Below are 27,558 nucleotides of genomic sequence, written 5' to 3' on the forward strand. Positions count from 1 at the left end.
TTCTCCATTATTCTCAGATGTTATGTATATATGAATTGTTATGTATTTGCATCAACAAAATGCATCTTGGGAACTGTAGTATGGCGTCATGCTCTGTTTAGGGATGTGATAGTCCTGAACTCACCGAAGTTCTTTGAATTCCATCTTGAAGCTCATTCCAACTCAAGTCCAATTATGAGTTTTGTTTTGCTCTTTTCGCATAAAAATCCATGATATTTTGATACCTATTTTTCCAAAGGTATGCATCAATTGTGTGTATCTTTGAAATGTACACATTCTTCTCCCACTGATTAAAGTGTATTTGTGCACATTTTTTAAAAGTACACATGCTGTTGAACAATTATTATTTTTGATCCGTGAATTACTCTGCAAGCTCAGAAATATACATCTGAGTATGTATTCAGTCCAGATGGTGAGAAATGGGTAAATCCCGATAAAATATGAACTGAAAAAAAATTCTCATACATTCCTATGTGTCTTGACTTCATGCCTTTTTCCTTCTGATTGTCTGCTTTCGCAAGCCGTACTTTTGACCTTACAGTTAGTATGTGGCTAGTGCGAGCAATTGTGATGTGAACAGCTGCAGCACAAGCTGTGGAAGGACTTCCATTTGCCAGAGCTGAGATCTCCTCTCACCCCAGCCACCCCAGCCTGCACTGCTTTTCTTCCAATGTCCTCCTCTGTAGTTTTCCTTTATAGTAGCCCTGACAATGCCACCCACTGGCATCCAGCTTTATAGTAAAGTTTTATTTATCAAGCCTGGCAGGTGTGGGGTAAGGGGCAAAAAAAGTCCAATACTAGAAGAAATATTGGGCATGTCTATACCTACCAGCTTTCTGAGACTCGGAGAAGAGGATCCTGGGCTTTCTGGCTTCCGGGATCCTCCCCCAGGGTCCAAATGGCAGCATGACATCCGGGAAGTAAGGACAGATGTTGCAGGCACCATTTTTTCCCCATGGAATGGAGACAAGAGCGCAATTGCACTCCACCACAAAGTAAGTTTTTTTAAAAAAAAAAAAACTTTTGCAACTGCTCCCATGCAGCTCCGTGCCCGTTTCCAGCAAAGAAGGGACAACCCAGCCACATTGTCCACACTCCTCGGGATGGTCCCAGGACTGCAGAAGTATCAGGAAATATCCCAGGGAAAGTCCCTGGTCATCCCGGGTTGCCCCCCAGGATCCCCTGTGCATCATATGTACACACAGGGATGACCTAGAGATGACCCTGGGATATGTGGTAGATGTAGACATGCCAGTAGCTGGATATAGAAAGGAAATGAATGCTCAAGTGGAAAAGAAACATTGTATTAATCTAACTGGCTGTTTCTTTGATTTTCTTTATATTAATTGGTTTGGGAAAAAGTAACTAAAGGGTTAAGTTATATCATTCCATTATCATGAGCAGTGCAAAAGGGACATTTACATTTACCTCAGAAAGTAAGGGGTATGCAACGTACCTGTCTTGGCAACCTCCAAGATCCCCTACCTTCCCAGTTTTTTGTTTTTGTTTTTAATGAAATCCATTTTCTTACCAGTAGCTGGGATTGCTGTGAAACAGGTTCATGAGTTCTATACATGGCTTAGAAGCAACAGATACGATGATACATGCACACAATTATGATTCACACTTTATGTCGACTCCTACACAAATGCTTTATTTCCAACAAGACTAGTGTGTTCCACAATATAACCTTTCTGCTATTGTGCTATAAACTTCAGTGTACCTACCTCTGTACCCATTTTCTTAAGGAATGTACAGAACTGCCTTGGTCTCACAGCCAGGTCACACTCACTTGGAGGCAGCATTCATGTGAACTGGCACATACTGAATACATAACCACCATGGTTTCATTAGTGGCTGTGGCACTTTTGTAGCATCTCCCATTGTGGCAATTGCAGAAGCTTTGAGTACAGTAGCCATATGGAGTTTGCAAGTGGAGAAGGAAGCATGGAATAAAGACACAGACACTTTAGATTGGGATAAACTAGGGGTTCTTTATTTAAATCAGAGAACTTCACCACTCCCTGGATCTGCATATGAAAGTGTGGGAATCTATTAGATCCTTTCTTCAGGGACCTAGCCTGCCATTATGGGCAAGCCCCTCTCCCAAGCCAGGAGTTGGGTAAACCCAGCTCTTATGTGACACTTTGAAAGTGTGAGGAGGCCTGCCTTTGTCACCCCCACCCGGTTCTGCATGGCTCCGAAGGTCAGGCAGGAAGGTCCCCAAAGGCAAACCATATCCTGACATGAGAGTTGTGCAACCACAGAGGAGCAGGTCCTCTAGATATGCTAATCACCAAAAGGTGCCAGAGTGCTCACTGGCCCTATTGCAATATCATGCAAATTCCCACACACTCCTGTCAAGCCAATCTGATCCAACTATTTAATCACCCTCTGCTAATTGTAATTCCAGTATGAGGTAGGCAAAAAACCTGTACACAACTGCAGATTCGTGGCAGGTAAAATTTCTACTCAGCCCCGCCTTCAAAGGGGGCAACTAGCTAATCCCATATTAGTTAAAGGGAGGGAGGGGTGAGAGATGGAAATTGAAAGAGGCCGAGCTACAGTGGGGCTAGCCATTGTAGGCTCTGCCCCGGCCACATGTCACATACACCTTACACATGGGGTGTCTCTCCTCCACTCCTTCCCACCCGCAAAAGCCGCCCCCCTGCCCAAGCCGTTCTGGCTGGGCAGGAAGCGGGCTTCTGTTCACATAAATAATGCTCCGCACGATTGATGATTTGCCATGATCTTGATAGTGGCCTACACTTTGTCAAGGTGAACTACCAATGCCACCATGATGTATGCAGCAATAGATAGATAACTGCATATGGTGGAAGTCAGTCTTATGATATTCAGCACAACAGCACACTGCAGATGCTATTCCGTGGAATTACAGTGTATTGGGCACCACAGGAAAGGATTAAAAAAACTGAATAAACACATATAGGTAAAACCTATGTGCCTACACCTGAAATAATTGTGTTTTTAATTAGTTACAGAATCATTTATACGTATCTGATTTCTAAAAATGCAATCAGTTTAGACAGTCATGGTCAAAAATTACTTCCAGAATTGTTGCTCAATATTATCTAGTGATATGAATCCATTATACAAAATTGTTAAAGCATGCTTAACAATATTGTGTTAATTATGCAATGATAAATTATTTTATCTACCTTAACAACACTGTAGCAATAGATAATTATTCTTTTTATGGAAGAGGAAAGTAGTCCTAGTTTAGCAAAAATGGAAAACTTTGATGAATGTCCAATTTTCCTTTAATTTTATTGCTTTTTCCATACATTTAGCCAGAAAAACACTGTAACACATAAGCTTCAAATGCTCAGGAAGTGTTTTGTATATAGCATAATAAATACCAAAAAGTCAGATCAAGCCTGTACTTTAAAAATGTAGGTTTTAGATACCTTGTGAAAACGTACTTGTTTACATCAGCTTTCCCTGGTTGTAATTAATTATAATGCTACTTTATTTTCTTGTTTCTTTCTTGTTGTAAGTTGTAACTGCTTATAGTTATATTGTAATATATGTTTCTAAGAAAGCAAGACAAATACTTGGCCTCTTTTTAAAATGGTTTTACCATTCATTCAGTCAACAGAAAATATCTCTTCAGCTTGCATAATAGGTTAACAGCAGGGAAAGTAACTGTATTTACTTTCTTAGTGGCAAAAGTAGGACTGAGTTCAGACACACATACACCTTTTTTATTAGATTCATTAGGGAATTAGAGAGTGTGAAACCACTCCTAAAGTTGCAGGGAGAAGTTGCAAAATGTTTGGATGGGATGTGTACTTAGCCTACTTACAGTTAGATAAGGTGGACAAAGGGTACCCCTGCCCAGATTTTAAAAATGCCAAGCTGCCACTGCAAACAGTAGCTTCACTGCAGTTAGTGGTCCAGCTGCAATGTGCTTTGAAAGAGAGAGGTGTATGCCTCTGAGGATGATGCTATGTGATGGCATTCCTGGGGGGTTGGGGAAGGTGAAAGATGCAAAACACCCTATACTTTTGTTGTTTATTTGTTCAGTCGCTTCCGACTCTTCGTGACTTCATGGACCAGCCCACACCAGAGCTTTCTGTCGGCCGTTGCCACCCCTAGCTCCCCCAAGGTCAAGTCTGTCACCTCCAGAATATCATCCATCCATCTTGCCCTTGGTCAGACCCTCTTCCTTTTGCCTTCCACTTTCCCTAGCATCAGCCTCTTCTCCAGGGTATCCTGTCTTCTCATTATGTGTCCAAAGTACTTCAGTTTTGCCTTTAATACCATTCCCCCAAGTGAGCAGTCTGGCTTTATTTCCTGGAGTATGGACTGGTTTGATCTTCTTGTAGTCCAAGGCACTCTCAGAATTTTCCTCCAACACCACAGTTCAAAAGCATCTATCTTCCTTTGCTCAGCTTTCCTTATGGTCCAGCTCTCACAGCTATAGGTTACTATGGGGAATACCATTGCTTTAACTATGCGGACCTTTGTTGTCAGTGTGGTGTCTCTGCTCTTAACTATTTTATCAAGATTTGTCATTGCTCTCCTCCCAAGAAGTAAACGCCTTCTGATTTCCTGGCTGCAGTCAGCGTCTGCAGTAATCTTTGCGCCCAGAAATACAAAGTCTGTCACTGCCTCCACGTTTTCTCCCTGTATTTGCCAGTTACCAATCAAGCTGGTTGCCATAATCTTGGTTTTTTTGAGGTTTAACTGCAACCCAGCTTTTGCACTTTCTTCTTTCACCTTCGTCATAAGGCTCCTCAGCTCTTCCTCGCTTTCAGCCATCAAAGTGGTGTCGTCTGCATATCTGAGATTGTTAATGTTTCTTCCTGCAATTTTAACTCCAGCCTTGGATTCGTCAAGCCTAGCATGTTTTACAATGTTAAAAAAGAAAAGAAATTTTTTCAACACCTTGGCATGATCTATACTACTGCTTGAAAGTGCTTGAAAGCACTTTATAACAGTTTTGACAACTGTTGGGGCCCAGGACACACTCCATATACAGTTGTCAAAACTGTTATAAAGTGCTTTAAAGCAGTAGTGTAGATCCGGCCCTTATCTACTACTAAGTACCCAGCCCATCTGAAAGTTGTATAATGTTTGCACCCCACAAAAGTTCCCGCCACCATCATAGGAAACAAATGAATGTGGTAGGGGGGATTGCACACTGCTTTAGGCATAACTGCAACAACCATATATGGAAACCCATGTAGTAGATTACATTTTAATATGATAAAAACTGTACTGATCACCACTGACCACACATAGTGTGAAACAAAAAGGAAGTTTTAAAAAAGTGATAGGTATTTAAAATGAAAATGAGCATACTTGGTTATTTCTTGCTCATTTGATGTAGGGCAGTTGTACTTAGTATACTGAATTGTGGGTGTGGCAAAATTATAATTCATCTCGGCAAGAAATATCCTTGGGCTAGCTTAATTGATACATATGAATATTTTAATGTACATTTTTAGTTTATCAATTTCAGCTTTCCAATTTCAGATGGTCTTATGGAGATGGCACAGGTACTCCCTATGACTCAGCTAATAAATAAATAAATCCCAATATCTTATACATACATAGCAGCAGCATTGTATTTAAGCTTCAAAGACTGAAGCAAAATATCTAGTATTGTCAACACATCTTGAATATTAAAAGTGCCCTGCCCATGTGCGCAATGTTCTACTCATGCATATGAATTTGCCTAATTTTTGCAGGTTGGTAGTTTTCACAACTATAATGTGGCAGAATATAAACCTTTATTTAATGGAAGAAGGTTTCATATATCTTGTTCTTGGGGTGGGGGAGGTTAGAAAATTATGGTTATTTGGTTTTCTACTGTTCTCTGTTCTTTTCTCCTGAATGTATCACTATTTCTCATATTTTATAAAAATAAACTTGCTATGATTTTAAGAATTCACAGATTGTACTATACATGTAGGCGTCTTCAAACAGCTGGTTCTCCTGTTTACCTAAAAAAAAATTCCAGAATGATACATTGAAGATTAAAAAGAACAAAAATGCCTCATGGTTCCTATAATCCTGGTAGCCAGAAGGATACTGTCTTGTGTGTGATGGGTACACATTTTGACATTGTGTCTGCCATCCAACTGTGGGCTTATCATTTATATATTAATTGAATTGATATATAAAGCCAACTATGTCTAATAGGGGCATGTCTAGACAAAGTGATATCCCGGGGATTGCCCCGGGATCATCCCTGTGCATCTACGTGACACACAGTGGATCTCGGGGCAGGGAGGAATGATCCCTCCCTTTCGCCAGGATAGCCGGGACAGGTTTTATCATGGTTTTTCCTGCGGTCTAGGTATTATCTCGAGACCACAGGATGTGTGGGCAGCTGTCCTGGTTTCTTCCCGGCTCCTTGTGAGTAACCATGAGGAGCCAGGAAGCAGGCACAGGGCATGGAGCTCTTCAAGCGGTCCATGCCCATCGGGCTATTTTTTTTTTTTAACTCACTTTTTTTGCTAGAGTGCTTGTATGCTGTATGTGTTGTTGTTGTTGTTGTTGTTGTTTAAAAATGGCGGCACAACATCCTCCATCTTCCCGGGATGTTGCACGCCGTGTGTAGACTGAGGGGAAGGATCTCACAATCATCATATTTCGAGATCATCCCCCTCCACCCCCCTGGTATAGCCATGCCCTAGGTCTCATAATGATGATGTTGCAGAGCTTAGGTGGCACAAATGGGTGGAATACAATTAAGTTATTCTACTAATGAATTGTTTTCAAGAGCAGAACAAGAAAGGGGTGATTCCTCTTCCTCTCTGCAGCCCACCATATACCCTCTAAAATTTGATCTGGAGAGTTAGGAGACCCTCCAAACAAGAGGTTTAGGGCACTCATGGGGTACTGGTAAAGTACCTCATAGGTGATTATTACCATTGGATATTTAGGCAGATGATTATTGTCTGAGGTTGAATTTATTGTTATTATAACTCACACTGATTTATTAAAGGACTATTTTCCTTTTGGTCTGCTCCACATTGTCTAGCATATTCCACACTAGAAAATATCCAATACAGTCCTGTTAGCACAGATTGGATAGTACAGACCTAGTGTTTTCCTACAGATCCATTCCTTGTCTGTTACTGGGGGAGAAGACATTACCAATATGTAAGTCAAGTTCACACCATATGCATCTAGCTTTCTCTGAAGCTAGATGCTGTAGTAAAAGAATTCCAATGTGTTTAAGATTGGGTTATCTAGATCACTTCTTCAGTCTTAGTCAGAAAGAATTCCTGAGTAGGTGAAATAGAAAGGGGCAGCACATTATGGTGGCTGTACAATTGCAGGAGGACACTGGTATATCAAACCATTTTAGTCTGGGTTCAAGCCTGGTTTAGGGACAGAATTTACTTTGGTCACTGTGGTGGATGATTTCTTGCAGGAGAGAAACTGAGGGAGTGCATCTCTGTTGATTCAGCAACTTTTGATATCGTTGACCACAGTAATCTTTTAGATTGTCCCCACAAGTTTTTGCAGGGACAGTTCCAGAAGGTAGCATTGGGGGACTGCGCCTTGGCTCCCTGGCAATTATGCTGCAGGGTACCGAACAATATCATCTTGGCCCCCATGCTATTTAAGAGCTATAAGAAGCCACTGGGGGTGGTCATTATGAGATTTGAGGAGAAGTATAATTAGTATGCTGATGATTCCCAGCTCTGTTTCTCTGTAACATCTGAATAAGCAGAGGATGTGCATGTTCTAAACCAGTGCTTGGATCCAGTGATGAGTTGGATGAAGGACAACAACTGAGATCGAATCCTCACAAGACAGAGATGCTATGGGTGGGTAGCTCCCAGGTACAGGAATTGGGGAGTCTGCCTTTTATAGACAGCACTTCCTCAGAAAGAATAGGGTAAGTAGTTTGGAGATGTTGCTGGACTCATCATTATCCTTCGGTGGCAAGAAGTGGCTATTACCAACCCTGTTGTATTGGGTTTAATGTTTCTGTCAATGGTTAATATAAATATTTAAACATATATATTTATTTTAGTGTATATTACAATGCATTTTAATGTATTTAAATAAATAAACAAATTGTCATCAACAACAACCTCTTGAGTACCTGATATCCTGGTTTTCCTGAGCCATGTCCGAATACTCCAAATACAATTTCTGGCTGGACCTGAAGTATTGTGGAAGTAACTTTCTCTGACTTGGTAGTGGTGCCTGTTTCCTAGAACATTTTAGTCTGATCATGACACAGCTATAAAAAATATCCTGTGAAGTAATTTTCCACCCTAGATTACCATGTGTCACCCCCGGTTTAAGCTTCTGTACAGGACTGATATGCCTTTTCCAAAGTAACCGATTACTATATTTATCACAAACATCCATTATACTGCTGTAACTGAAGCAGCAACATAGTATGAAACTATAACTTAGAAATTTAATCAGCTCAATATTGTTACTAGCTCTATGAGAGTAAAACATCAGAAAAGTCTTACCAGGGTTTAACCATCATCATGCATATCTGTTGTGTCTGTTTTACAGTGTACTGACAGCTATTTAAGTTAGTTAACAGACTTAGTGCTTATTCAAGCTGTTTGGACAGTTAAATTGGTGGAGGTGCAGTAAGGTAATTGAGCAAGACAAAAAATTATAGAAGGGAAATTAAGGAGAAGTTGGCATACTATAGAAGCTTTGGTGATTTACTAAAATATTGTGTGTTTCAATCTCATCTGTCCATTTTATGTAATGCTCTGTATTTCAGACTCTCCTGCAACCAAAATGAATCAATTAAAGCTGTTTTCAATCTGTTTTTTCTTCATGCTGTTGCAGAACATGAGCTAATATCACAGTGTCAAAGGATTGTCATGTTGTTATCACTGGGCATGTATACATGGAAAGATTACAGTAGTTTGTTTTATCATCAATTTTTAAATTCTTTAATGAAAACATTGTTTTAATAAAATATAATCAAGCAGTTAAATTAATTCCCTTTCATTTGTTTCCATTATGGTCAATTACCCATGTACTTTTTAAAGGAACTTATGAATTGAAATCCTTAGTTGTGCTTTTCTCAGTTTGTTTTTCTAGGGCCACAGCTAGAACTAAGGTTTATCCTGGGATCATCCAGGGTTCTCCCCTGCCTGAGCACTGGATCCCCTGTGTGTCACCTAGATGAACAGGTTTGACCCCTGGATGATCTAGGGATAAACCTTAGGGCTAGCTGTGGCCTAAGTGAAAAAAGTGAAATCTAAAAAACAAAAAAATCTCACCTTTACCCATATTTTTATGTTTTGTAGGTGGTAAAGTGACAAGTCTCAGCCTTAAAGCTTCACATCTGTTGGGGGGGAAAGTTAATTTTCTCCCTGACTCAGAATTATGGATATAAAAGACCGCAGGCACCGCTCTTTGACAAGAGGCAGGTGTGGGAAGGAATGTCGCTATACAAGTTCTTCACTGGACAGTGAGGACTGCAGAGTGCCTACTCAGAAGTCCTATAGTTCAAGTGAGACACTGAAGGCTTATGATCATGACACTAGAATGCACTACGGAAATCGAGTTACTGACCTAGTTCACAGAGAATCTGATGAGTTTCCAAGACAAGGTATGTTCTAAGACTCCAATATTTTTGCCTCAAAAATATCTGTTACAGCCATACTTTTAAGCGTTCCTGTAACTATTCTGTGTTTTTTGAAGGGGGAGGTGTATTTAGTTGTGATTTGGTGTACAAGTACAAAATAAGTCTCTACTGTGATGCCAAGTTGTGAATATATCAGCTTTAGGTATATTTATTCAGAAATGCTTTTTGGGGTCCCTTTTTGAACACAATGGTATTAATAATTTTTAGTGTTAACCAGCTGTCATACTGTCATATTTCCGACTATGCCCAAATATTATAACCCTATATTATGTCACCAAGCTTCATTATAGGTATGATAGAGATTTTTACTGCTTATATCTTTGTGCGACTAGCTGTACTGCTAAGATGAGTAAAACATTGTGATTAGCTTATGATAATAATCACCTATGAGGTACTTTGCAATTTCTCCTCTATTTCTTACTGAAGTGAATTGAAGTGTGGAGACTGTACACTTTTCTCTGACATCATTTTGTTGCCTTACTTTTAATTTCATAGAAGACAGAGGGAGGAGACTCATCTAATTACTTTCATGTTTGATGGTAATTTGTTAGTGCCTTACAGAGATGCAAAACCCCATATTAAATTTGTGATTAACATAAATTCCCTTCACATGAATGTATAAACTTCCATTCGATGGAAAAAATGCTACATTTTAACAGAATGCAGCATTTGAAAACTCTTGAGAAAAGTAACTTCACAGTTTTATCTACTTTACTTACGTTTCCCTCTACATTCCATTAAGTGAGAATTCATTCCGTGTCTTAACCTTTCAGTTTTTGAATTATTCAAATTAAACACAGCTCTGATTTGTGACATGAATAGTTTCAAATGATCTGGCTATCACAGGATAGTTGCAGTAATAATGCAGGAGATGTGGTTGTGTGCATCATAGCACTGAGCTTCTCAAATATTCACTAGTAATATGGAATTCTATTAAATCGTCTAATCCCCTTGTAAGACTGATCCCAAGGAAGTTATATCTAGTGTTTTTCTAGCTCAGAATGAATCTCAGATAATGGATTTCTTGAAAGGTTGCCTTCCCAACAAAATGGATCCCACAGGCGTATGAGATTCCATCTCCTGAATGAATATTTATTCAATATAGCTTTTAATGTTAGCCTTTTATAGCTTTGTAAATGTACTTGATGCCTAACTGAATTTGTGTGTTTGCTTCATATTAGATAATAAAAGATCTTATTAATGGGATTCCTTATGAGATCTATGTTGTTTCTTTCCAAGTTATTAGAAGTTCTTTGGAACTATGAACTATTTTTATTCAGTAGATTTAAGAACTGCTATTCCTCTAAGGAACTCAAATGGATTTAGCCTCATAATATTGCTGTGAGATTGTTTAAATTGAAAGACAGTGACTTGGCTTTATAGCTGAATAGGTATTTGAACCTGGATTTCCCATTCAGGTACAACACTCTATCCACTTAATCTCAATGGTTCTTATAATGTATCATTTGTAGCTGTGCTTCAAATAAAAAAATGTTGCTATTGAGGTGTATACATTCTCCCATGTTTGCATAGCTTCATAACTTAACTAGAAATTTGCTTCTGGATCACTTTGATTTTTGAAACATTTCTCAAACTTTCTTTCCTTTCATAAAAAGACTGCTTGAGATTGCTCACTATTTGAAATATTTCCAATTTTTCCTTATTGTTATGTACTTTAATTTTCCCTATTACTGTTATTTTGGCCTACTTACTGCAGGAAATGTGGTTGTGTGCCTGCACATTTATATTTTCTTTACAAATATCTTGACTGCTTGTTCCCAAAGCAAATGATGTTGTATATACTGTCATAAATATGATATTCTATACATCCAAATTTGGGTAGATGTTCTTCTATATGTTGATAGAGAAACTGTAGGCATTCCTGAAGACACTTCCATCCTAAACCATTTTAAGTCTGTTTTCTGGTTATTGTTGGATACAGCTTTAGTAGTCGTAGTGATGTTCTTTGTCTTTGATCAAGAGATGACTCCCTGGTAAGCTTATTGGACCTCCCAGTGCCTTCAGTACTGTGAATCAGACCATTCCCCTACAATACTTAGAATGTCTTACTCGAGTGGCTGGAATGGTACTCCAGTGCTTCCATGCTTTTTGTTTGTTTTGTTTTTTGTCCAATTGGGTGCATTGCATGGTCATTAGGGAGGTCACTTCATTCCCAAAGAACTGGTGTGTAGGTTCTAAAAGGAGTTACTATCAATGTTATTTAACATCTAAACAAAATATAAAGTGTTTAGGAGTTGTGGGGTTCTCAAGGAGATCCCAACTCCTCAGAGTATTCTCAGCCTTTTGTTACTTCAGAGGACATGGCTTGGAATTACGGATGGGTGAAGTCCCCCACATCCTGTTTGTGCTCTGCTCACCAGACTCCTGGTAGTTGCTTGACCCTGGCATGCATGTGGAGCAAGCCACCTGGTGACAGCCCATGTGTTGTTGGGTTTTTTTGTACACAAGCCATGATTTGTGTAAACTCACAACTGAGAATATTTACAGAAATCAGGATTTGTGCAAAATTGCAGCCATAAATAGTGCAATTTACATAAATTTAGGCATAAAGGACCATGTACGCCTGCAATTTTGTACAAATTGCACTATTTATGGGATTTGCACAAAGAAACAAAAAGCGAGAAACCAGAAGCTTGCCCAACTCATTGCATGCTGAGTCAAGTCAGCTAAGGGATCTGCAAGCTGGCCTCTGGAGGGCCGAGCTGGCTAAAACATGCTGAGCTCCATCACCAAATCAGTTTCTTCTGACATCCCTACTTGGAACCACATCAGGTCTCTGTTCTTGGATCTAGGAGCCCAGCTCATCATAGGGAGGACTATTCCTCTTTCTAACACACCATCTAATCGTTACCAGAGTCTGTCTGTCTTCTCAGATGCTTTCTGTGCTACATCTCCTCTCTTGCAACCTTTTTCTGTCTTATAAGTCCTCCTTTTTTCTTTTCTCTTGTACTTTATCTGGTGTTTTGAAAGCTGAAGTTGCTTCTCCTGCTTGGCACATGCCTCTGCTTTTCCACACCAGTTCTTATCCAGTCCACTTGTGTTTAATTCCAAGTAGCTAATGGGGATGGGAGCTGAATTGTATCTCTCTGTCTCTTTGGATCATCACACCAGCATTCCAAAACATCATAGGAATGTGAGATTTCACAGAGAGGGGCACCACTATTTCAGACCTTATTCTCAACTAACTATGAAGGGCAGGAGCATTTTAAGCATGGCCTTCTGATAATATTAAAGCTTCCGGAAGCAGGTAGTCCTTAACCCTGGTCTCAGAACATTTAGTGTAACAAAGATTTAAACAACACTTTGAATTGTGTCAAGAAACTAAATGCAATCCTTTTAATAATTATTATTATTATGTACATTCTGCAATCAGATTCACTTAACAGTCTGCAGCTATTCTACAATATGGCAATCAATTTCTGAACCCTCTTCAAAGACAGCCCCATGTAGAGCATGTTGTAGTAATATAATATAAAAGCTACAAAGGCATGTTTTAGAGTATCCAAGTCCCTGCTCCTAAGAGGCAATATGAGTCAAAGGCATATCTATTCATATGTTACTGGATAAGACATAGAGTTCAGAAGAGAAGGTTTAGAGAGATCAGTACATGAGATTCCCCCAAAGTGAAATCAATAGTGAATATAATGCAGTCAGTCAAATTTTCATTATAAAGATACCAATGTCAGTTTCAAAAGATTTACTCTTTACACATGCATACACACACACATGTGCATAACCGGAGCTGGATCCGGAGTTTCTGTGAACGGAACTCTGCTCATGGGATACTCCCACTGGAGAAAAGAAAGAGGTGATTTTTCACCCTTACCTCCTTCCACCTGTAGCCCCTTGAACAATGTGTAGTCAACAATGAAGCAAGTACTTACATTTTTCAGCTGCAGACATAGAAGAATTTACATATGCAAATTAATTCCAAACTTGATTGGGTGTTTTGATGGGATTTTATTCTTTCAGACATAAACATGTGTTTAAAATGGATAGCCCTGGTGTAATTTTGAAAGGTTCTGCTAATGATTGCTGTTATACAATCTGAGATATTTTAATAATCATTATTGAATTCTGCTTTAAAAATCCTCATGCCCCAGCATCTATTTACACTTGAATAGTGAGCCTGCAATTGTAAAAACTGCATCACTTTATAGAACATCTTTTCTTAAAAGGAAGGAAATTTAAGATATTAAAGAAATTAGGAAAAATAAGGTATTAAAAAATCTGAAAAATAAAACCTGAAATAGTTCTTAAAATTACTCTCACTTTATAGGCTGCAAACAAGTAGTACTTTCTGTTGTTTTCAGCTGCAAATTTCACTATCATATACTACCAGTTATTTATTAATACTTTTAAGTATGAATTTAGGCAATAATACTTGATAAAGAAGAAAATAGGAATGAAAAAGAGGACCTTTTAATCTTTGACATCTGATGGTGTAAAATTTATAATAAAGAAAAAGAATAGCAACTGAAAAAGAACAGCCTTGTGTGGGAAATCAGTAAATCCTGAGGAGAAAGATATTTTAAATTTTATGTAGTTTAAAATGAAGAATGCTTTATATAATATAAAGGGTTTATGGACTGTGGATGGTTAACTGTGTAAGATTAAATGTTTGGTATTTGACTTCTAACTAAGATAAAAGAAACATTGCATATGCGGCGTACAATTGGCAATCTGCCAAGAAATAGTAGAGATTTACTGTTACTAAGTAGTGACCATGTGGCTTAGGAGGAGACTTGCATTCAGGGTCATTTGTTTTTGTATTCAACTATGGAATTTAAAATGATGGGCAAATAGGCAGCAGTAGGCCAATGAAGAAACATTCTATCTGCACTCATTGGCTATTTAGGTATAGGCCAAAGCTGTGGCAGTTTGACAGATGTTCAAATGCAACTGTTTAAAAAGTTCTGACCAGAGATAACAAAAGGCCAAGGACCGCATTGTGAGAGTCAGTGGGCAGTTGGAGTCAGGCAGCTAGGAGGCAGCTAGAACCTGAAAGAGAAAAAGGCATTGACAGAGCTTAAGAGAAAAGGCTGTAGAAGAGGGTGACCTCAAATCACAGAAAGCAGAAGTTGAGAAGATCTGCTTTGAGGGAAGATGCTAGTAGCAGTTCTACAGGCCATGCTAAAGTTGGGTTGTCAGTTGGAGCCAGTTGCTCTCAAGAAGCTGTGAAGATTTAGGAAGATATAACTTAGAGATGACATTGGTGTTTTATCCTTACTGTATGGACCTAGGGAAAGTAGCAGTTCCTGGAAACTGAACTTTAAATGCCACCCCACCCCACATAATTCTTCAATCAATCCAAAGCCTGCCTTTTCAGTTTTCTCTTAGATATATAAGGATGGGGCCACCTGAGCAGAAAGTAGCAGTCTAAGTTTCCACATTCATCAATCAACCTTGACCCCATCTTTCTAATTTCTCTTAGGGGGGTGTTTCCTTACCAATGTAGGAATGGCCAAGTCAATTTCAGTTTCTTCTCATTTTTCAATATTAGGTTTGATCCATCCCAAACTTTGAAGGGTTTATTTTAAGTTCACATAAAAACTCATATGCATATTTGTGCACATTTCTCTCAATATATGCATTTTTGTTTAATACACAATTTGTAAGCAATTTTCCTAATATAATGCATTTCAAATTTTATTTTCACTAATATACAGTTTCCTTTAATATATGCATTTTGTACAACTTTTTTTATTTGATAACTCCATTTCAAAATTCAGAACACTGCAAATTTTGAAGGATATATCTTGACTTCAGCAAAGTGTCCCATAATGTTCTGATTAGCAAGCTAGTTAAGTGTGCAATCCTACGACAACTAGAAACTGTCTGGACAGCCATAGAATTGTTTGGTTTGTAGGAACCACACTTCCCCCAACACACACACTCACAGCCAGTGCTGTTCTCACCATGCCGGCTACATCTCTGCACTTGGCAAGAGTGAAAAAGGGGTCCTGGGGCGGGAGGGAGAGGAAACCATGGAAGCCACTTGATTCAGCTTCCTATGCACTGTGTGGCCTCCTCTTCTCCTACCCTGGAGTTACCTGGCTAAACTAGCAAAATTGCTCATCTAACCAAAATTCAGGGTAGGTGGAACACAGAGGTGAGGATTGGAGGCTGACAACTATCTCCAGAGCTTTGTGCCCTAAGTATGGGTTTGATGGTACCATCTTTCAGTTGTAGTGTGATGTGGTTGCAAAAGAAAAAAGAAAATGAATTTTTAGTATTGTTTCTAAATCACAGGAAGAAGTAGTTCTACTCTACTGTACACTCACATTGAATAGATCTCACAACAAATGGTGTGTCTAGTTCTGGACAAAACACTTTAAAAAGGATACAGATAAATTGGAATGAGTTGAGAAAAGGGCAACAAAGATGATCTGGGGACTGTAAACTAAGGGACTCATCTACACCTAAAGGTGTAGCAGGAGGGAGGGTGGAAGATTGCGGACTTACCTACCTCCGCGATCCTCCCTCAGCTTCTATATGCCCGCATGACGTCCTGGAAGGGAAGAGGGACGTCATGGGTGCCATTTTTTTAGAAGAGAAGTGGAGCCATTTGCATGGCCCTGATCCAGTGAAAAAGCAATTAACACACACACACACCCTGGCCAAACTCCATGCTCAACACCTCCCCACCATCCCAGGGATGGCGAAAATATTGTCCCCACCCCCAAAGGGCACAAAGCCCCCCCCAAAAACAGTTCCATGGTCATTTTGAAGCTGTGTTTACTCACGAGGAGGCAGGAAGAAGCCGGGACAGGCACCCACACCCCTTTGGAGCTTAGGATCTTCCTGAGACTGCGGGAAAAATCAGGATAATGAGGTCTTGGTTATCCCAGGGAAAGTCTCTGCCTGTTCCTGGTTACTCTCAGCTTCCCCTGTGCACAGGGATACTCCTGAGCTGATCCCAGGATAAATGGCTGGTGTAGACATGCCATAAGATTTATGAAGAAAAACTGAAGGAACTATTATTTTTAGCCATGGGAAGAAAATGCTGTGGTGGGATATATAGCACATTACAAAAACCTAAAGAATTGTCACACAGAAGAGGGCCACAACCTGTTCTCTATAATGCAAGACTGCAGAACATGAAATAAGGAATTGTTACAGAAAGGCAATTTTTTGTTGCACATCAGGTAAAACTTCCTAACAGTCAGAGCAGTCAGATAACGACACCATCTGCCTAGGGAGGTGCTGGGAGATATTCAAGCAGAGAATAGACAGCCAAAGATGCTTTAAACTGGCTTCCGGCACTGACTAGAATGTTGAACATAATGGTCTCTTCTAACTCAATGATTTTATGAAAATGTGAACCAAATCAATTTCTCCCTCATCCCTAACAATGAGATTTAGATTTAGACCTCTTTGGTATTCTTTGTGGGCCAACTGGGGAAGAGGTGGGAAAGAAAAAAAAGGGGGGGCAATATTAGATCAAAATAGCAAGAAATAAGGGATAGTTTCAAACCTAAGTTACTAATTAATTAAATAACTTATAGTGTAAATAAATTGGGTTGTTGTTGTTTTTTAAAGAAAAAAGTATTTGCTTTCCATCTTCAAAGTCTCTTTGTCCTACACTTATGGCCTAAACATAGCAGTTTGTGAGAGAGGGAAAAAGAACGAGAGAGTGGGATGGAAATTAAGGGATAGAGCAAGCAGGTATATTTATCACATAGTGTTATTGGTGGGATCATAAGGAAAATATTTCATACGCATCTGTATGAAAGAGAGGGATTACAAATGGTAAATATTGTGCGGTATAGTCTGTCGCTTGCATAATTTGATAGAAAGTAACAACCACAGTTTTCAGGAAAGTAAAGTCAATACATCAACTGAGCTATGCTTTCTCTTTTACTCTTTTAAAAGGCACATTTTATAGCTATTAAAGTACGCTTTATTCTACATATACTGGAGTACTACAGATTCACATATCTCAAGCTGGCAACTGCTGATTTTTGCCAACTATAGCAATTTGCCTCAGGATGCAAAATAAGATGCCGGCAGAGTAACATTGAGTTTAAATGAAGTCACAATATTTATTTATTGAGAATGCTAAAATGAATTTATCAGCCTGGGTATTTGATGTCAGCATTCAGCTCATTTACTAGTCATGGCACTCATTACATCCAGTAGGGATTTCTGCCTGATATGTTGGCCCATCGCAAAGATTGGTCGATCATGCTATCTCCCGTTACTCACACAAGCCCATAGCTTGCAGTGAAGCTGCCTATAGCAAAAAAAGGATATAGTCTACATTTCTCAGGGAAATAAATATAAGTAAATTTAAGTTATCTCTTCAATATCTCTCTTTCACAACTCATAGTAGCATAATATCCTCTAACCCCCATACTTGGGGCATCTCATTAGCACTTGGTGCTTTTTTGTGAGTCAGAAAATCCACAGGTATTAGTAGCAATGACCAAATCTTCAAAAGTCATGAAAAATTACATCTTTTTGAAAAATACTGCCAGTAGCAGCCTCCTCAACCACTGCTGTTCCACTGAAGGAGCTATGAAGAACAAAAACAGAACATGCCTATCAGTAGTCATTGGGAAATGACTGGAGGAAATCTAGGAACTATTATAAATATTTCAAGTATTAGAAATACATCTTTGCTGAGTGTTACTGGATGTCTCTCTTTAATTCTTCATCACAGGACAGCCATACATTGTCACTGTACTATTTATTTTTTCACTGTTATTATATACCAACTCCACCAGTTGCACTGAATACTATTGAAGATGAGCACTTACTGCAATTTCTGAGTAGAATGTCTAGTCTTCTTTGCCCTTTTTTCTTCTACTTCTTCACATTGTTATCTGCTTTGAGCATGTTCCAAGGTGGCAAGAGATAATCTTTCTACTGTTTTTAAAAAATCATTATGGCTCTTGCAGATTTTGAAATGATATTCAAAGGAGCTATTGTTCCCACCACACAAATTGCTTTTAAGAGGAACTGCCTCAGAAATATGTGGTGACATAACACATCATGTCTGGGGCAACTGCTGATTTTGTATTTACAGGATCCAAAGTAGCCTGATGATCGAGATAGAATGCCTATTAAAGGTACCATATGTTTCAAATTAAGTCCAACAGAAAATAAGAATATCATTCTCTACTCATGAGATTCTAATTTTAAAAGTTACATGTTTTATTTTACTACCTCATCGAAAATCTTGACTATTGCCTTTTCACCATCTCTGATGGATCACATTTGCAGCTTGCAAAGTGTTGTAGTTTCTAGTTTTCTGTGTATCTGTACCTGTCATTTGGCAGAAGAGATGTCTGGAACACCAAATGGTACCAGCAACAGATTTGAACTGCAGGAGATTTAAACAGTTTATTCATTTGCATTGATAGCCTATAGCTATAGTAACAGTATTCAAAAGCTGAAAACAGGATTTTAAAAAATTAGCTACTATACCTCCCCCCAAAAAGCCATTTTGGGAAAGCTTCTGCCCTGAAAGGCGGCTAAGAAAGATTTTAAATAAATAAATAAAATAAATAAACAAAAAAGCTTAATCAAAAGTAACTCTAGAAGATGAATTTTCGTATTGCTAGAATTTCCTATTTGTGGGCCAGCTGTTGAGGACGTCTCTCTATATGCCCTTACCACTATTGTTAGAATATACATGCTATCACTATGAATAGGCAAATTACAATGGTCTACATGAACTGAAGCACATTATGCTAGTCTAGCCAAAGATAATTGGGCTGGTTTGCATGAGCTCCGGCACCCATCATGGTTTAAATAAGCTATGGTGGCTTGAAGCACGTGGCAGCTATAACTGTAAATATTCAAGCCAAGCAGGCAGCTAACACAGCTTATCACAAAGTGTGTACTAGAGAGCTCCGGCTATTGGGTGGTATTGAAATGTAATAAATAAATAAATAATAAATAAATAAATACTAGGGCAGGGTGGCTTGTTGCCATGGGTAACAAGCCACCTAGAACACACGGGCTGCAGAAGGGTTTTGAGTGGCTTATTACCCACAGCAACATGCCAGTCTGCCTAGGCTCACATGTTGCAATAAGCTACAGCGACTGACCACAGTGGCTTGAATATTCACAGTGGCAGCCGGCACATGGGAACCCTCAGCTTTTGGATGATTTGAGGTAATGTATTTTATCTGCTGCTGCTATTTTAATGCTTTTACTTGCTTATCTGAGTATTTCATCTGACAGTAATTAGTGTACTACTGTTGTTTTGATGTTAATTTTGTGTGACCTTATTATGTAGTTTATTCACTATTGTAAACTGCTTTGGGAGGAAAATTTATCCTGAAAGGCGGTTTTAAAATCCATTAAATTAAAAATAATGTTAAGAGCCTTTTTTTAAACGTACTATTAAATGAAAACATTGTTTTGCTTATCTGCTTACCATCTCTTACACGCATATTGGAGTACCTTACTTTCTCTGCTTATACAACATGCAGAAGCCTGGACAAAAATAAGGATATTAGAGGACTTGAAAAAAACTATATTTTTAGAATAGTACTTTGAAAAGAAGCTTTTATTTACACTAAGCTATAGTTAATAGAATACGTGAATGTGCATGAATTTTAATCAGTAAGCAACAATCTTTACTTTTTTGAGATGGTTGAATGTAGAAACAATGAATACTGCAATACATTTTCTACTTACAAGGTAAGAGAAGAATGTATATGCAGCACTGTGCATGTCTTTAAATAGCTCTAAAAAGTAATTTTTAGTGTTGCATTGTTGTCGTAATTTTACCTCTAGGCTGGGATGATGAAGCAGTGGTTCTCCAGTTGTTGTTTGCTAGCTCCCAGCAGCCCAGTCAAAATGGCTAATTGTCAGGAATGATGGGAGCTATAGTTAAACAGCAGCTGGAAGCCACAGGATCTCTATATTTCTTCTAGATGATGTGGAGCACCTTGGAAAAGGTGTGAAAACTGATGTCCAATTGTTGTAATCCACAATAAGGATGTTTATGTAATCTACAATCAGTCTTCACATTTTATATAAGTATTTCTGCTTGAGCCAAAGCCTCAGCTCTTAGCTGTTATACAAGTTATTACTGAGTATTCTGTGTTGCATTGACTGACTTCTCTTTTATTTAACTTGAAATCAGACTCAGTCTAGTAAACAATCTCCTCCAGGAATTATGAGAACAAACAGGATATGCTTCAGGATTTTAATAAGTGCAACAAACAGGGAATTATTTAATGATTTTCAAAAGTCTTTTCTAATTCATAGAAGTCTTGATAAGTGGACAGTACACAATGTTTATTCTACTTCCTCTCATAAGGAGATTTAATTTCATTGAAGCATAACATAATGTTTGTATAGTATTCCAGTCTAGGTCTACTTCAGGTGGGTTTTTTCCATTATCTTACAGTTTAAATAAAAATATAACTTCCCATTTATTCTCTAATTCAGTTTGACCTATCTTGTAGACATGATAAGATTAGAGAAGCAATTGGCAATGATCCTGACTATGCACTTCAGTATGTCATAAAATACATAATATTTTTGCAGTATATAAAATGTGATACCCAAGATAAATAATCCATAGTCCATATGGATATAGTCCATAGCCGAAATTTCAAAAGTAAACTTTCCCCTTACATTTCTTTGCAACTTTCACCATATTTCCAATGTGAATAAAGTTCTCTGAAATTTATATAAATTGAAAAGTAATGTAATTTTACATTTGTAATATGCACCACCCTGAGCTCCTTCTAGGAAGTAGTATTTGAATGTAATACACACATTAAGACTACTTTGGTCGCCTTAGTGGATGATTTATGCTGAGAACTGGCATGTCCCTGTTGGTTCTGCTGTCGGTAATAGACTGGATGAAGGCAAACAAATTAAGGTTTAATCCAGACAAGTCAGAGGTATTCCTAGTTAGTTGAAAAGCAGATAAGTGAATAGGCTGTCATCCTGTGCTGGATGAGGTTACACTCCCCCAAAGTCTAAGGCTCCCAGTCTGCAGGTACTCCTGGACTCAGCATTGAACCCGCATCACTAGGTTACAGTAGTCGCCAGGAGTGCATTTGCACAGCTGAGGGTAGTGCATCAACTGTGCTATTTTCTAGAACTGTCTGATCTAGCCATGGTACACAAGCCTTAGATACAGCACATTAGAAGTGCTGTAACATGCTTTATGTAGGGCTGCCTTTGAAAACTGTTGGAAATTTCAACTGGCCTAGAATGCTGCTGCCAGACTGTTGCTTGGGGCCAGTTACAGGGAATACATTTTATTTCTTATGATTTTGATATTATTTTTATAAATGTTTTATTGTATATTATGGTTGTAAATTTTTATAAAACGATTGCAGGGAGTCAACCTACCCTCCCTTGGCAGGGAGTTCCATAGCCTTGGAACAGCCACCAAGAAGACTCTCTCACATTGCCACTATGCATCGTCACCCTTCTTGCGACAGCTTCACTGGCTATTTCTGGGCCCAATCCAGAGCACTGGTTACAACCTTTAAAGCCCTATACATTTTGGGATTGGCTTATCTGAAAGACTGCCTTCTCTGATAAGAGCCTGGCCAGGCATTAAGCCTTTCTCTCAGTGCTGCTGCTTTCAGAGGCATGTATGGTGGCAATGTGAGAGAAGGCTTTCTTGGTGGCTTCTCCCAGGTTATGGAACTCCCTGCCAAGGGAGGGTAGGTTAACTCCCTCTCTGTTTTCCTTTCATACACATTTAAAACCATAATACACAATAAAACATTTATAAAAAATATAATATCAAAACCTTAAGAATTATAACCATCTACACAATGGCCACCAGTAAACTAGCTCAATTATAGGCCAAGACAAAAAGGTTAAGTCTTTAGAGCCTGCTTCAAAGCCTGTAATGATTGGACCTGGGAGATGACAATTGGAACAGAGTTTCAAAAGTGGCAAACTGCTACCAAGATGGCTTAATCCATATGGCGCCCACCAGCCTAATTGCTCTTGCAGTTAGACAGACAGACAGACGCACAAGCACACAGTCTTACAGTGCTGGCAAATTGGTATGGATGGAGGCAATCATTCAAAAAACTCGGACTCCAACCATTTAGGGCAGCAACTTTAAAAACTGGAAGAACATTGTTTAAATGTAAAGGGGAAACCAGGCCAATTTCAATCATGGTCCTTCCTGGGCTGCAGCAGCTTACTGAGGATACCACATGCTTACAATTGGGCATATAAGTGACAAAGGGGAAATGACTGTTTGTTCCTTCTGAGGCGTTCATATGAATGCTACTGCCTGTTAGTCAGAAGTAATTATACAAGTTCAAAGCACAGGTAATCCAAAATATACTCCCTTGCTTTAGGCAACTCTGTGTTATAAGTTATGGGGTGCCATATACAGGAATTACATTTTCATGTGAAATATTATAGGCCTTAAGAGACTATTTGTAAAAATGTCTGGAATTAGGGATGCTGTCCTTTCTGACTTGTTTTCCTCTAACCTCAGATTTTTGGTATTTTGATGAACATAGGGCTGCTCTCCATACATTTTAAACACACCATTGTAAGAAAACAACAACCATAAAACAACATAGATCCAAAAGAGCTGCAAACAGCATTCAGTATGGCCTTCAGAATAGCATGTGATGCATTGAATGCTGTTGGAGGCAATTGGTAACTCCACCCATGTGCCTCCAGGGACGTATTCCTCTTGTACAATCCTGCTTCATCCTCTCAGACTCCCTGCCCAAAGTCACTCCATAGGAGATCCTCACAAACGGTGATTGATGCAGTGCATCATCTCACCCATCATGTATTGAAGTACTTTCCACATATGCAAGGGCCTCTTTAGATCCAGCCCAGAGGTAAACACACACACACACACACACACACACACACACACACACACACCCCAATATTACTGCATTGTAGTTATTAATAAGCCACTTTGCTGCAGATTTAAAAATATGCAGTTGCAGAAAATAATATATACCTGCAGCGTCTGAGTGTGTACTTGTACTGACTTTGTACACAGATATTCCTGCACCAATATTAGTATTTCTTCCATAGCTTCTCAAAATTGCACTTCAGCATAGTTGTGTGATATTCAAATAAGAAACACAAGTAAAGCACAGTAATTGTTTTGTAGTAAGTGGTTGAATATGCCTTATTATTGATGCAGGGCTGCCTGTAGACCCATTTGGCTCATCTCTAGAGCAAACTTAGATTAGTGAAGTTGACAAAGCAAATGGCATTCAGACATTTAAATATATAGCTTCCCATTCTTTACAAATACTTAGCTGTAAGTGTTTTAGAATTAATGCTAAAATACATATCTGTGAATGCAGACCATATTGGAAACTAAGATTTACTGTCCCAAAGAGTAATGCTTACTCAGCCATCTGATGAGATTTGAACACTAAACAGTTTGAGAGGAATGCATAAAGCTGTTTTATTACAAGATGTTGTTATGAATTATTGCAGCTTTCCTTATGGTATAATGCTGTTGCCAAACAGCATGCATGAATATTAGCCGGGGGTGGTGGTGCTTGCATATACATTTTTTTGAGGAAAACATTTGTATTATGGTTTCTGACAATTCCCACTCATCCTCAAGTAATGGTTCCTGTACAGCACTGTAATCAAATACAAAGGTACTTTGTAAAATTTGGGCAGAAGCTTGTTTGGAACTTTTACTGCAGATGAACAGAATATTGCACTGGTATTAAATGGTGCCATCTCAAAGGGTTGACTGCTGAAAGCAAGGATTTTGCTATCCTTGTCATTAAAAGGACAGCAATGATCAGATGTTGTTAATTTAGACCTTTTATATCGTTTTTACTAAACAGATTACAATTTTTGTTTAATAAAGGCAATACTAAAAAGGGCTTGTGGATCAAAACTCTAATTGTGAACCAGGATTGGATTATGTTTTTACTGATCCATTCAGATGGGACATTATTAAAAATTAAAATTTTATGAGTGGTGGCATGGGAAACAACAGGATTTTTTTGTCTCTGTTGCTCCATCCTGGTCTTGCTCCATCATTTTATAAATACATTTTTAGTTTATTTAGGGAATTTGTACCCTTTTTTAAGGAATTTTCTACCTATTCAACTATTTCTTCCAGGGATATATAAATTTATTGTTTCTTGTTCTCATCAACACTAATTAAGAACATAAGAACTATGCTGGATCAGACCTAGGGTCCATCTAGTCCAGCACTCTGTTCTAAGCCAAGCAGCTGTTGATCAGGAATCCACAAGCAGGACACTGTACAACAGCACCCTTCTACCCATGTTCCCAGCAACTGATGTATACAGGCTTACTGCCTCTGATACTGATACTGGTAGTATCAGAGGAAATAAGGTGGGTGAATTGGGTATTGGTTCTTTCCATAATTCCCAATTCATTCATTTTGTATTTCCACAGCCCTTTTGGCTTTTCTTAAGTAACTCTTATTTTAAAATTTAGGAGATTTCTTGCTCTAATTTGGTATCAGAGAGTATGGGATCACATTCCTAGAGAAATGGAGGGTTATGGAGGAAATTCACTGGGGTCTTAGCTAGACCTAAGGTTTATCCCGAGGTCGTCCCTGCCTGCTCCCGGGATATCCTTTGTGTCATTTACATGAACAAGGATGACCCAGGGATGATCCCGGGATAAACCTTAAATCTAGCTAAGACCTGAATTTGTAAATACAGCAGAACATGGGAGATTGCCTCTGTCAGCATATATTGGGCTACGGAGAGCACAGAACTATGGAAACAAGACTCCCATTCCAACATGTCTGAAAGAAAACTTGGTCATAAATGGATGCTCTAGGGATTAAGAATTGTGAGTAAGGAAATAAGGTGTATTAAGCAAGTAAAGGTTTAATTAATTTTAAAACCAGGCAGGAATTAGAAATGAATGTAAATGAATGGTGATGTTATGTGACATATGTAACCAAAACTAAAAAGAAATAAAATTATTAAAAGAAAAAAGGGGGAGAAAGTATGTTTTGTTGAATGTACTCAAATGTTCATAAATCCAGTAAGTTAGCTGGTTACCTGTTAAAATGTCATTATTGCATCTTTCATTAGCAAGAGCTGAAGAGCTACTTGACCCCTAGCCCAGCATCAATAAGCAGGAAATTTTGCTGCACAGAAGAACTTCTAATAAGCAATAACCACAACTAGCAATGATGTAGTGAGGACTCCATGTTGCTTACAGGAATCAAAGACTATCTTGCCCACGTAATTGGCTGTCTATTCTGTAATGCACATGTGAGTGATGGGACACAGGCTTATAAAACAATAACTAGCTATTGAAAGAACTAAACATATTGATTGAAGGAAAACACATGAAACACTGCAGTGAGTGAGAGCTGGTGCCAGTTTGGACAGAAGTGGCTGGAAATTTAGAATGGATGGTGATGTGAGGTATAGGTTTCAGCAAGGCCAAGGAGGCCTTGTAAGTTGTAAGTAGATTTATTAAGAACTAGGTTGGAATGTCAATGCCTGTGCAAACTTACCTCCGTCAAGAGTTCTCATGGGAGTAGTTCACTCACTCCCTCTCGGCCTTGAAGCTGTAAGGTTTCCCTAGGAACTTGAGAATATTAGAAAGGTGGGGTGGGAGCTTGTTGAAGGAGTCATTCAGACTGTAGCGTCATCTTGGTGGGCTGAGCAGTGCTGCCCTGTTTGGACACAGACATGATTTATGGGCTGAGCCCCTTTCTGTCAAGTGGTTTTGAACAGCCTACACCTCCCTTTATAATCTGGAGCACCCTTTGCTAGGATCATCTTTTGACCCATGGCCTGGAACCCCTCCCTGATTGGATCCATATCTGTTTGGGACTTTGAAAGCACTCTGCACATGGACTCTCTTCTATTTGGACTTTGCATTTCTAAGGACTGTGCCATGAAGAGTACTGTGAGGCCTTTCATAGACTTGAATTTGCATTTGCTGTGGATTGTGTGTTTCCAGTCAGCTCATCATAGCAGCAGGCTGGGATTGACCATTGGACTTTTCCTCTGCCAACTCAGGTAGCGGGGAGTTCCCTGGGCTGAAGTACAAACAAAGGACTCCTTGTGCCTGGGGTTTTACCTTCTCTGGATTGTGTGTGTTATCAACCACTCAGTGTAAGGCTAGACTGGGGTTGGTTTTTTTCTCTGCAGAGACAGGTGGCAGGGAGTTCCCTAGGCTAAAGTAAATGCACAGGAGTTCTTGTGCCTGAGATTTTTACCTTCCCCGTGGGTTTGTTTAGAATGTGGCCATGTTCCTTGAGTTACTAATGAATGATCCACGTTTGGACTAGCTTCCTTAAGCCTGTCAAGGATGTCCCTTTGTGATTGCCTGAAGGATCATATCAAGAATCTTTCCCTTCCTTGGTCGGGTTTGGAACCCGTTTTTGGAACCATTGAGATGGCAACTGAGAAACCAATTTGTTATTGTAGTGAGTAACATTTTGACTGTACATTATCTTGGAGCCTAAAGCTTTCTGACCATCAATCAGCTTTACGTATTTCTGAAGTATGAAATCATTACACTTTTTACCATGGGATTTCCTCAAAACAAAGAAGTCTCACTTATTGGGTGTCCCGTGTCAGTTTGCCAGCATGTGTGAATGTTGGCGGGAATGGGAACCACGACAGGTGGAGGTGACAATGCACCTCCTGCCTCCTCCATTCTCTTTAATATGATTCGTAAATTAATATTTTTAAACTGCAGTGGCACAGCAGCATGCTGCACTTTCTTCCTGCACTTCATCTTCTGTGTTGCATCCTCCATTGTTGGCTGGGGGAATGGCATGCATGGCAAGTGAGCATCCATGGTTGCTCACTTTGTTCTCCCAATGCAGCAGAACTAGCTTCTGCAACAAGCTGTAACTATACGGGGAAGAAAGCAGGTAGAGAGCAGCGGCCACGTGGCCTGTACAGTCTCAATGCGGCTTAATGGGTAGCATCATCTAGTGGGCATTTTATAGTGCAATTTCTCCT

The 27,558-nt window shown here is 39.1% G+C and overlaps 1 protein-coding gene across 1 annotated transcript in view; it reads left to right on the forward strand.

The window, feature by feature from the left end:
- Positions 1-27,558, forward strand: part of LOC134395376 (teneurin-2-like) — a 186,440-nt gene that overhangs the window by 91,574 nt on the left and 67,308 nt on the right. The window contains exon 2 of the mRNA XM_063121539.1: positions 9,276-9,580. Within this exon, the coding sequence (XP_062977609.1) occupies positions 9,355-9,580 (226 nt within the window). The 5' untranslated portion in view covers positions 9,276-9,354. The remainder of the gene's footprint in view (positions 1-9,275; positions 9,581-27,558) is intronic.

This window comes from Elgaria multicarinata, chromosome 3 (assembly GCF_023053635.1).
Source record: "Elgaria multicarinata webbii isolate HBS135686 ecotype San Diego chromosome 3, rElgMul1.1.pri, whole genome shotgun sequence".
Classification (NCBI taxonomy): Eukaryota; Metazoa; Chordata; class Lepidosauria; order Squamata; family Anguidae; genus Elgaria; species Elgaria multicarinata.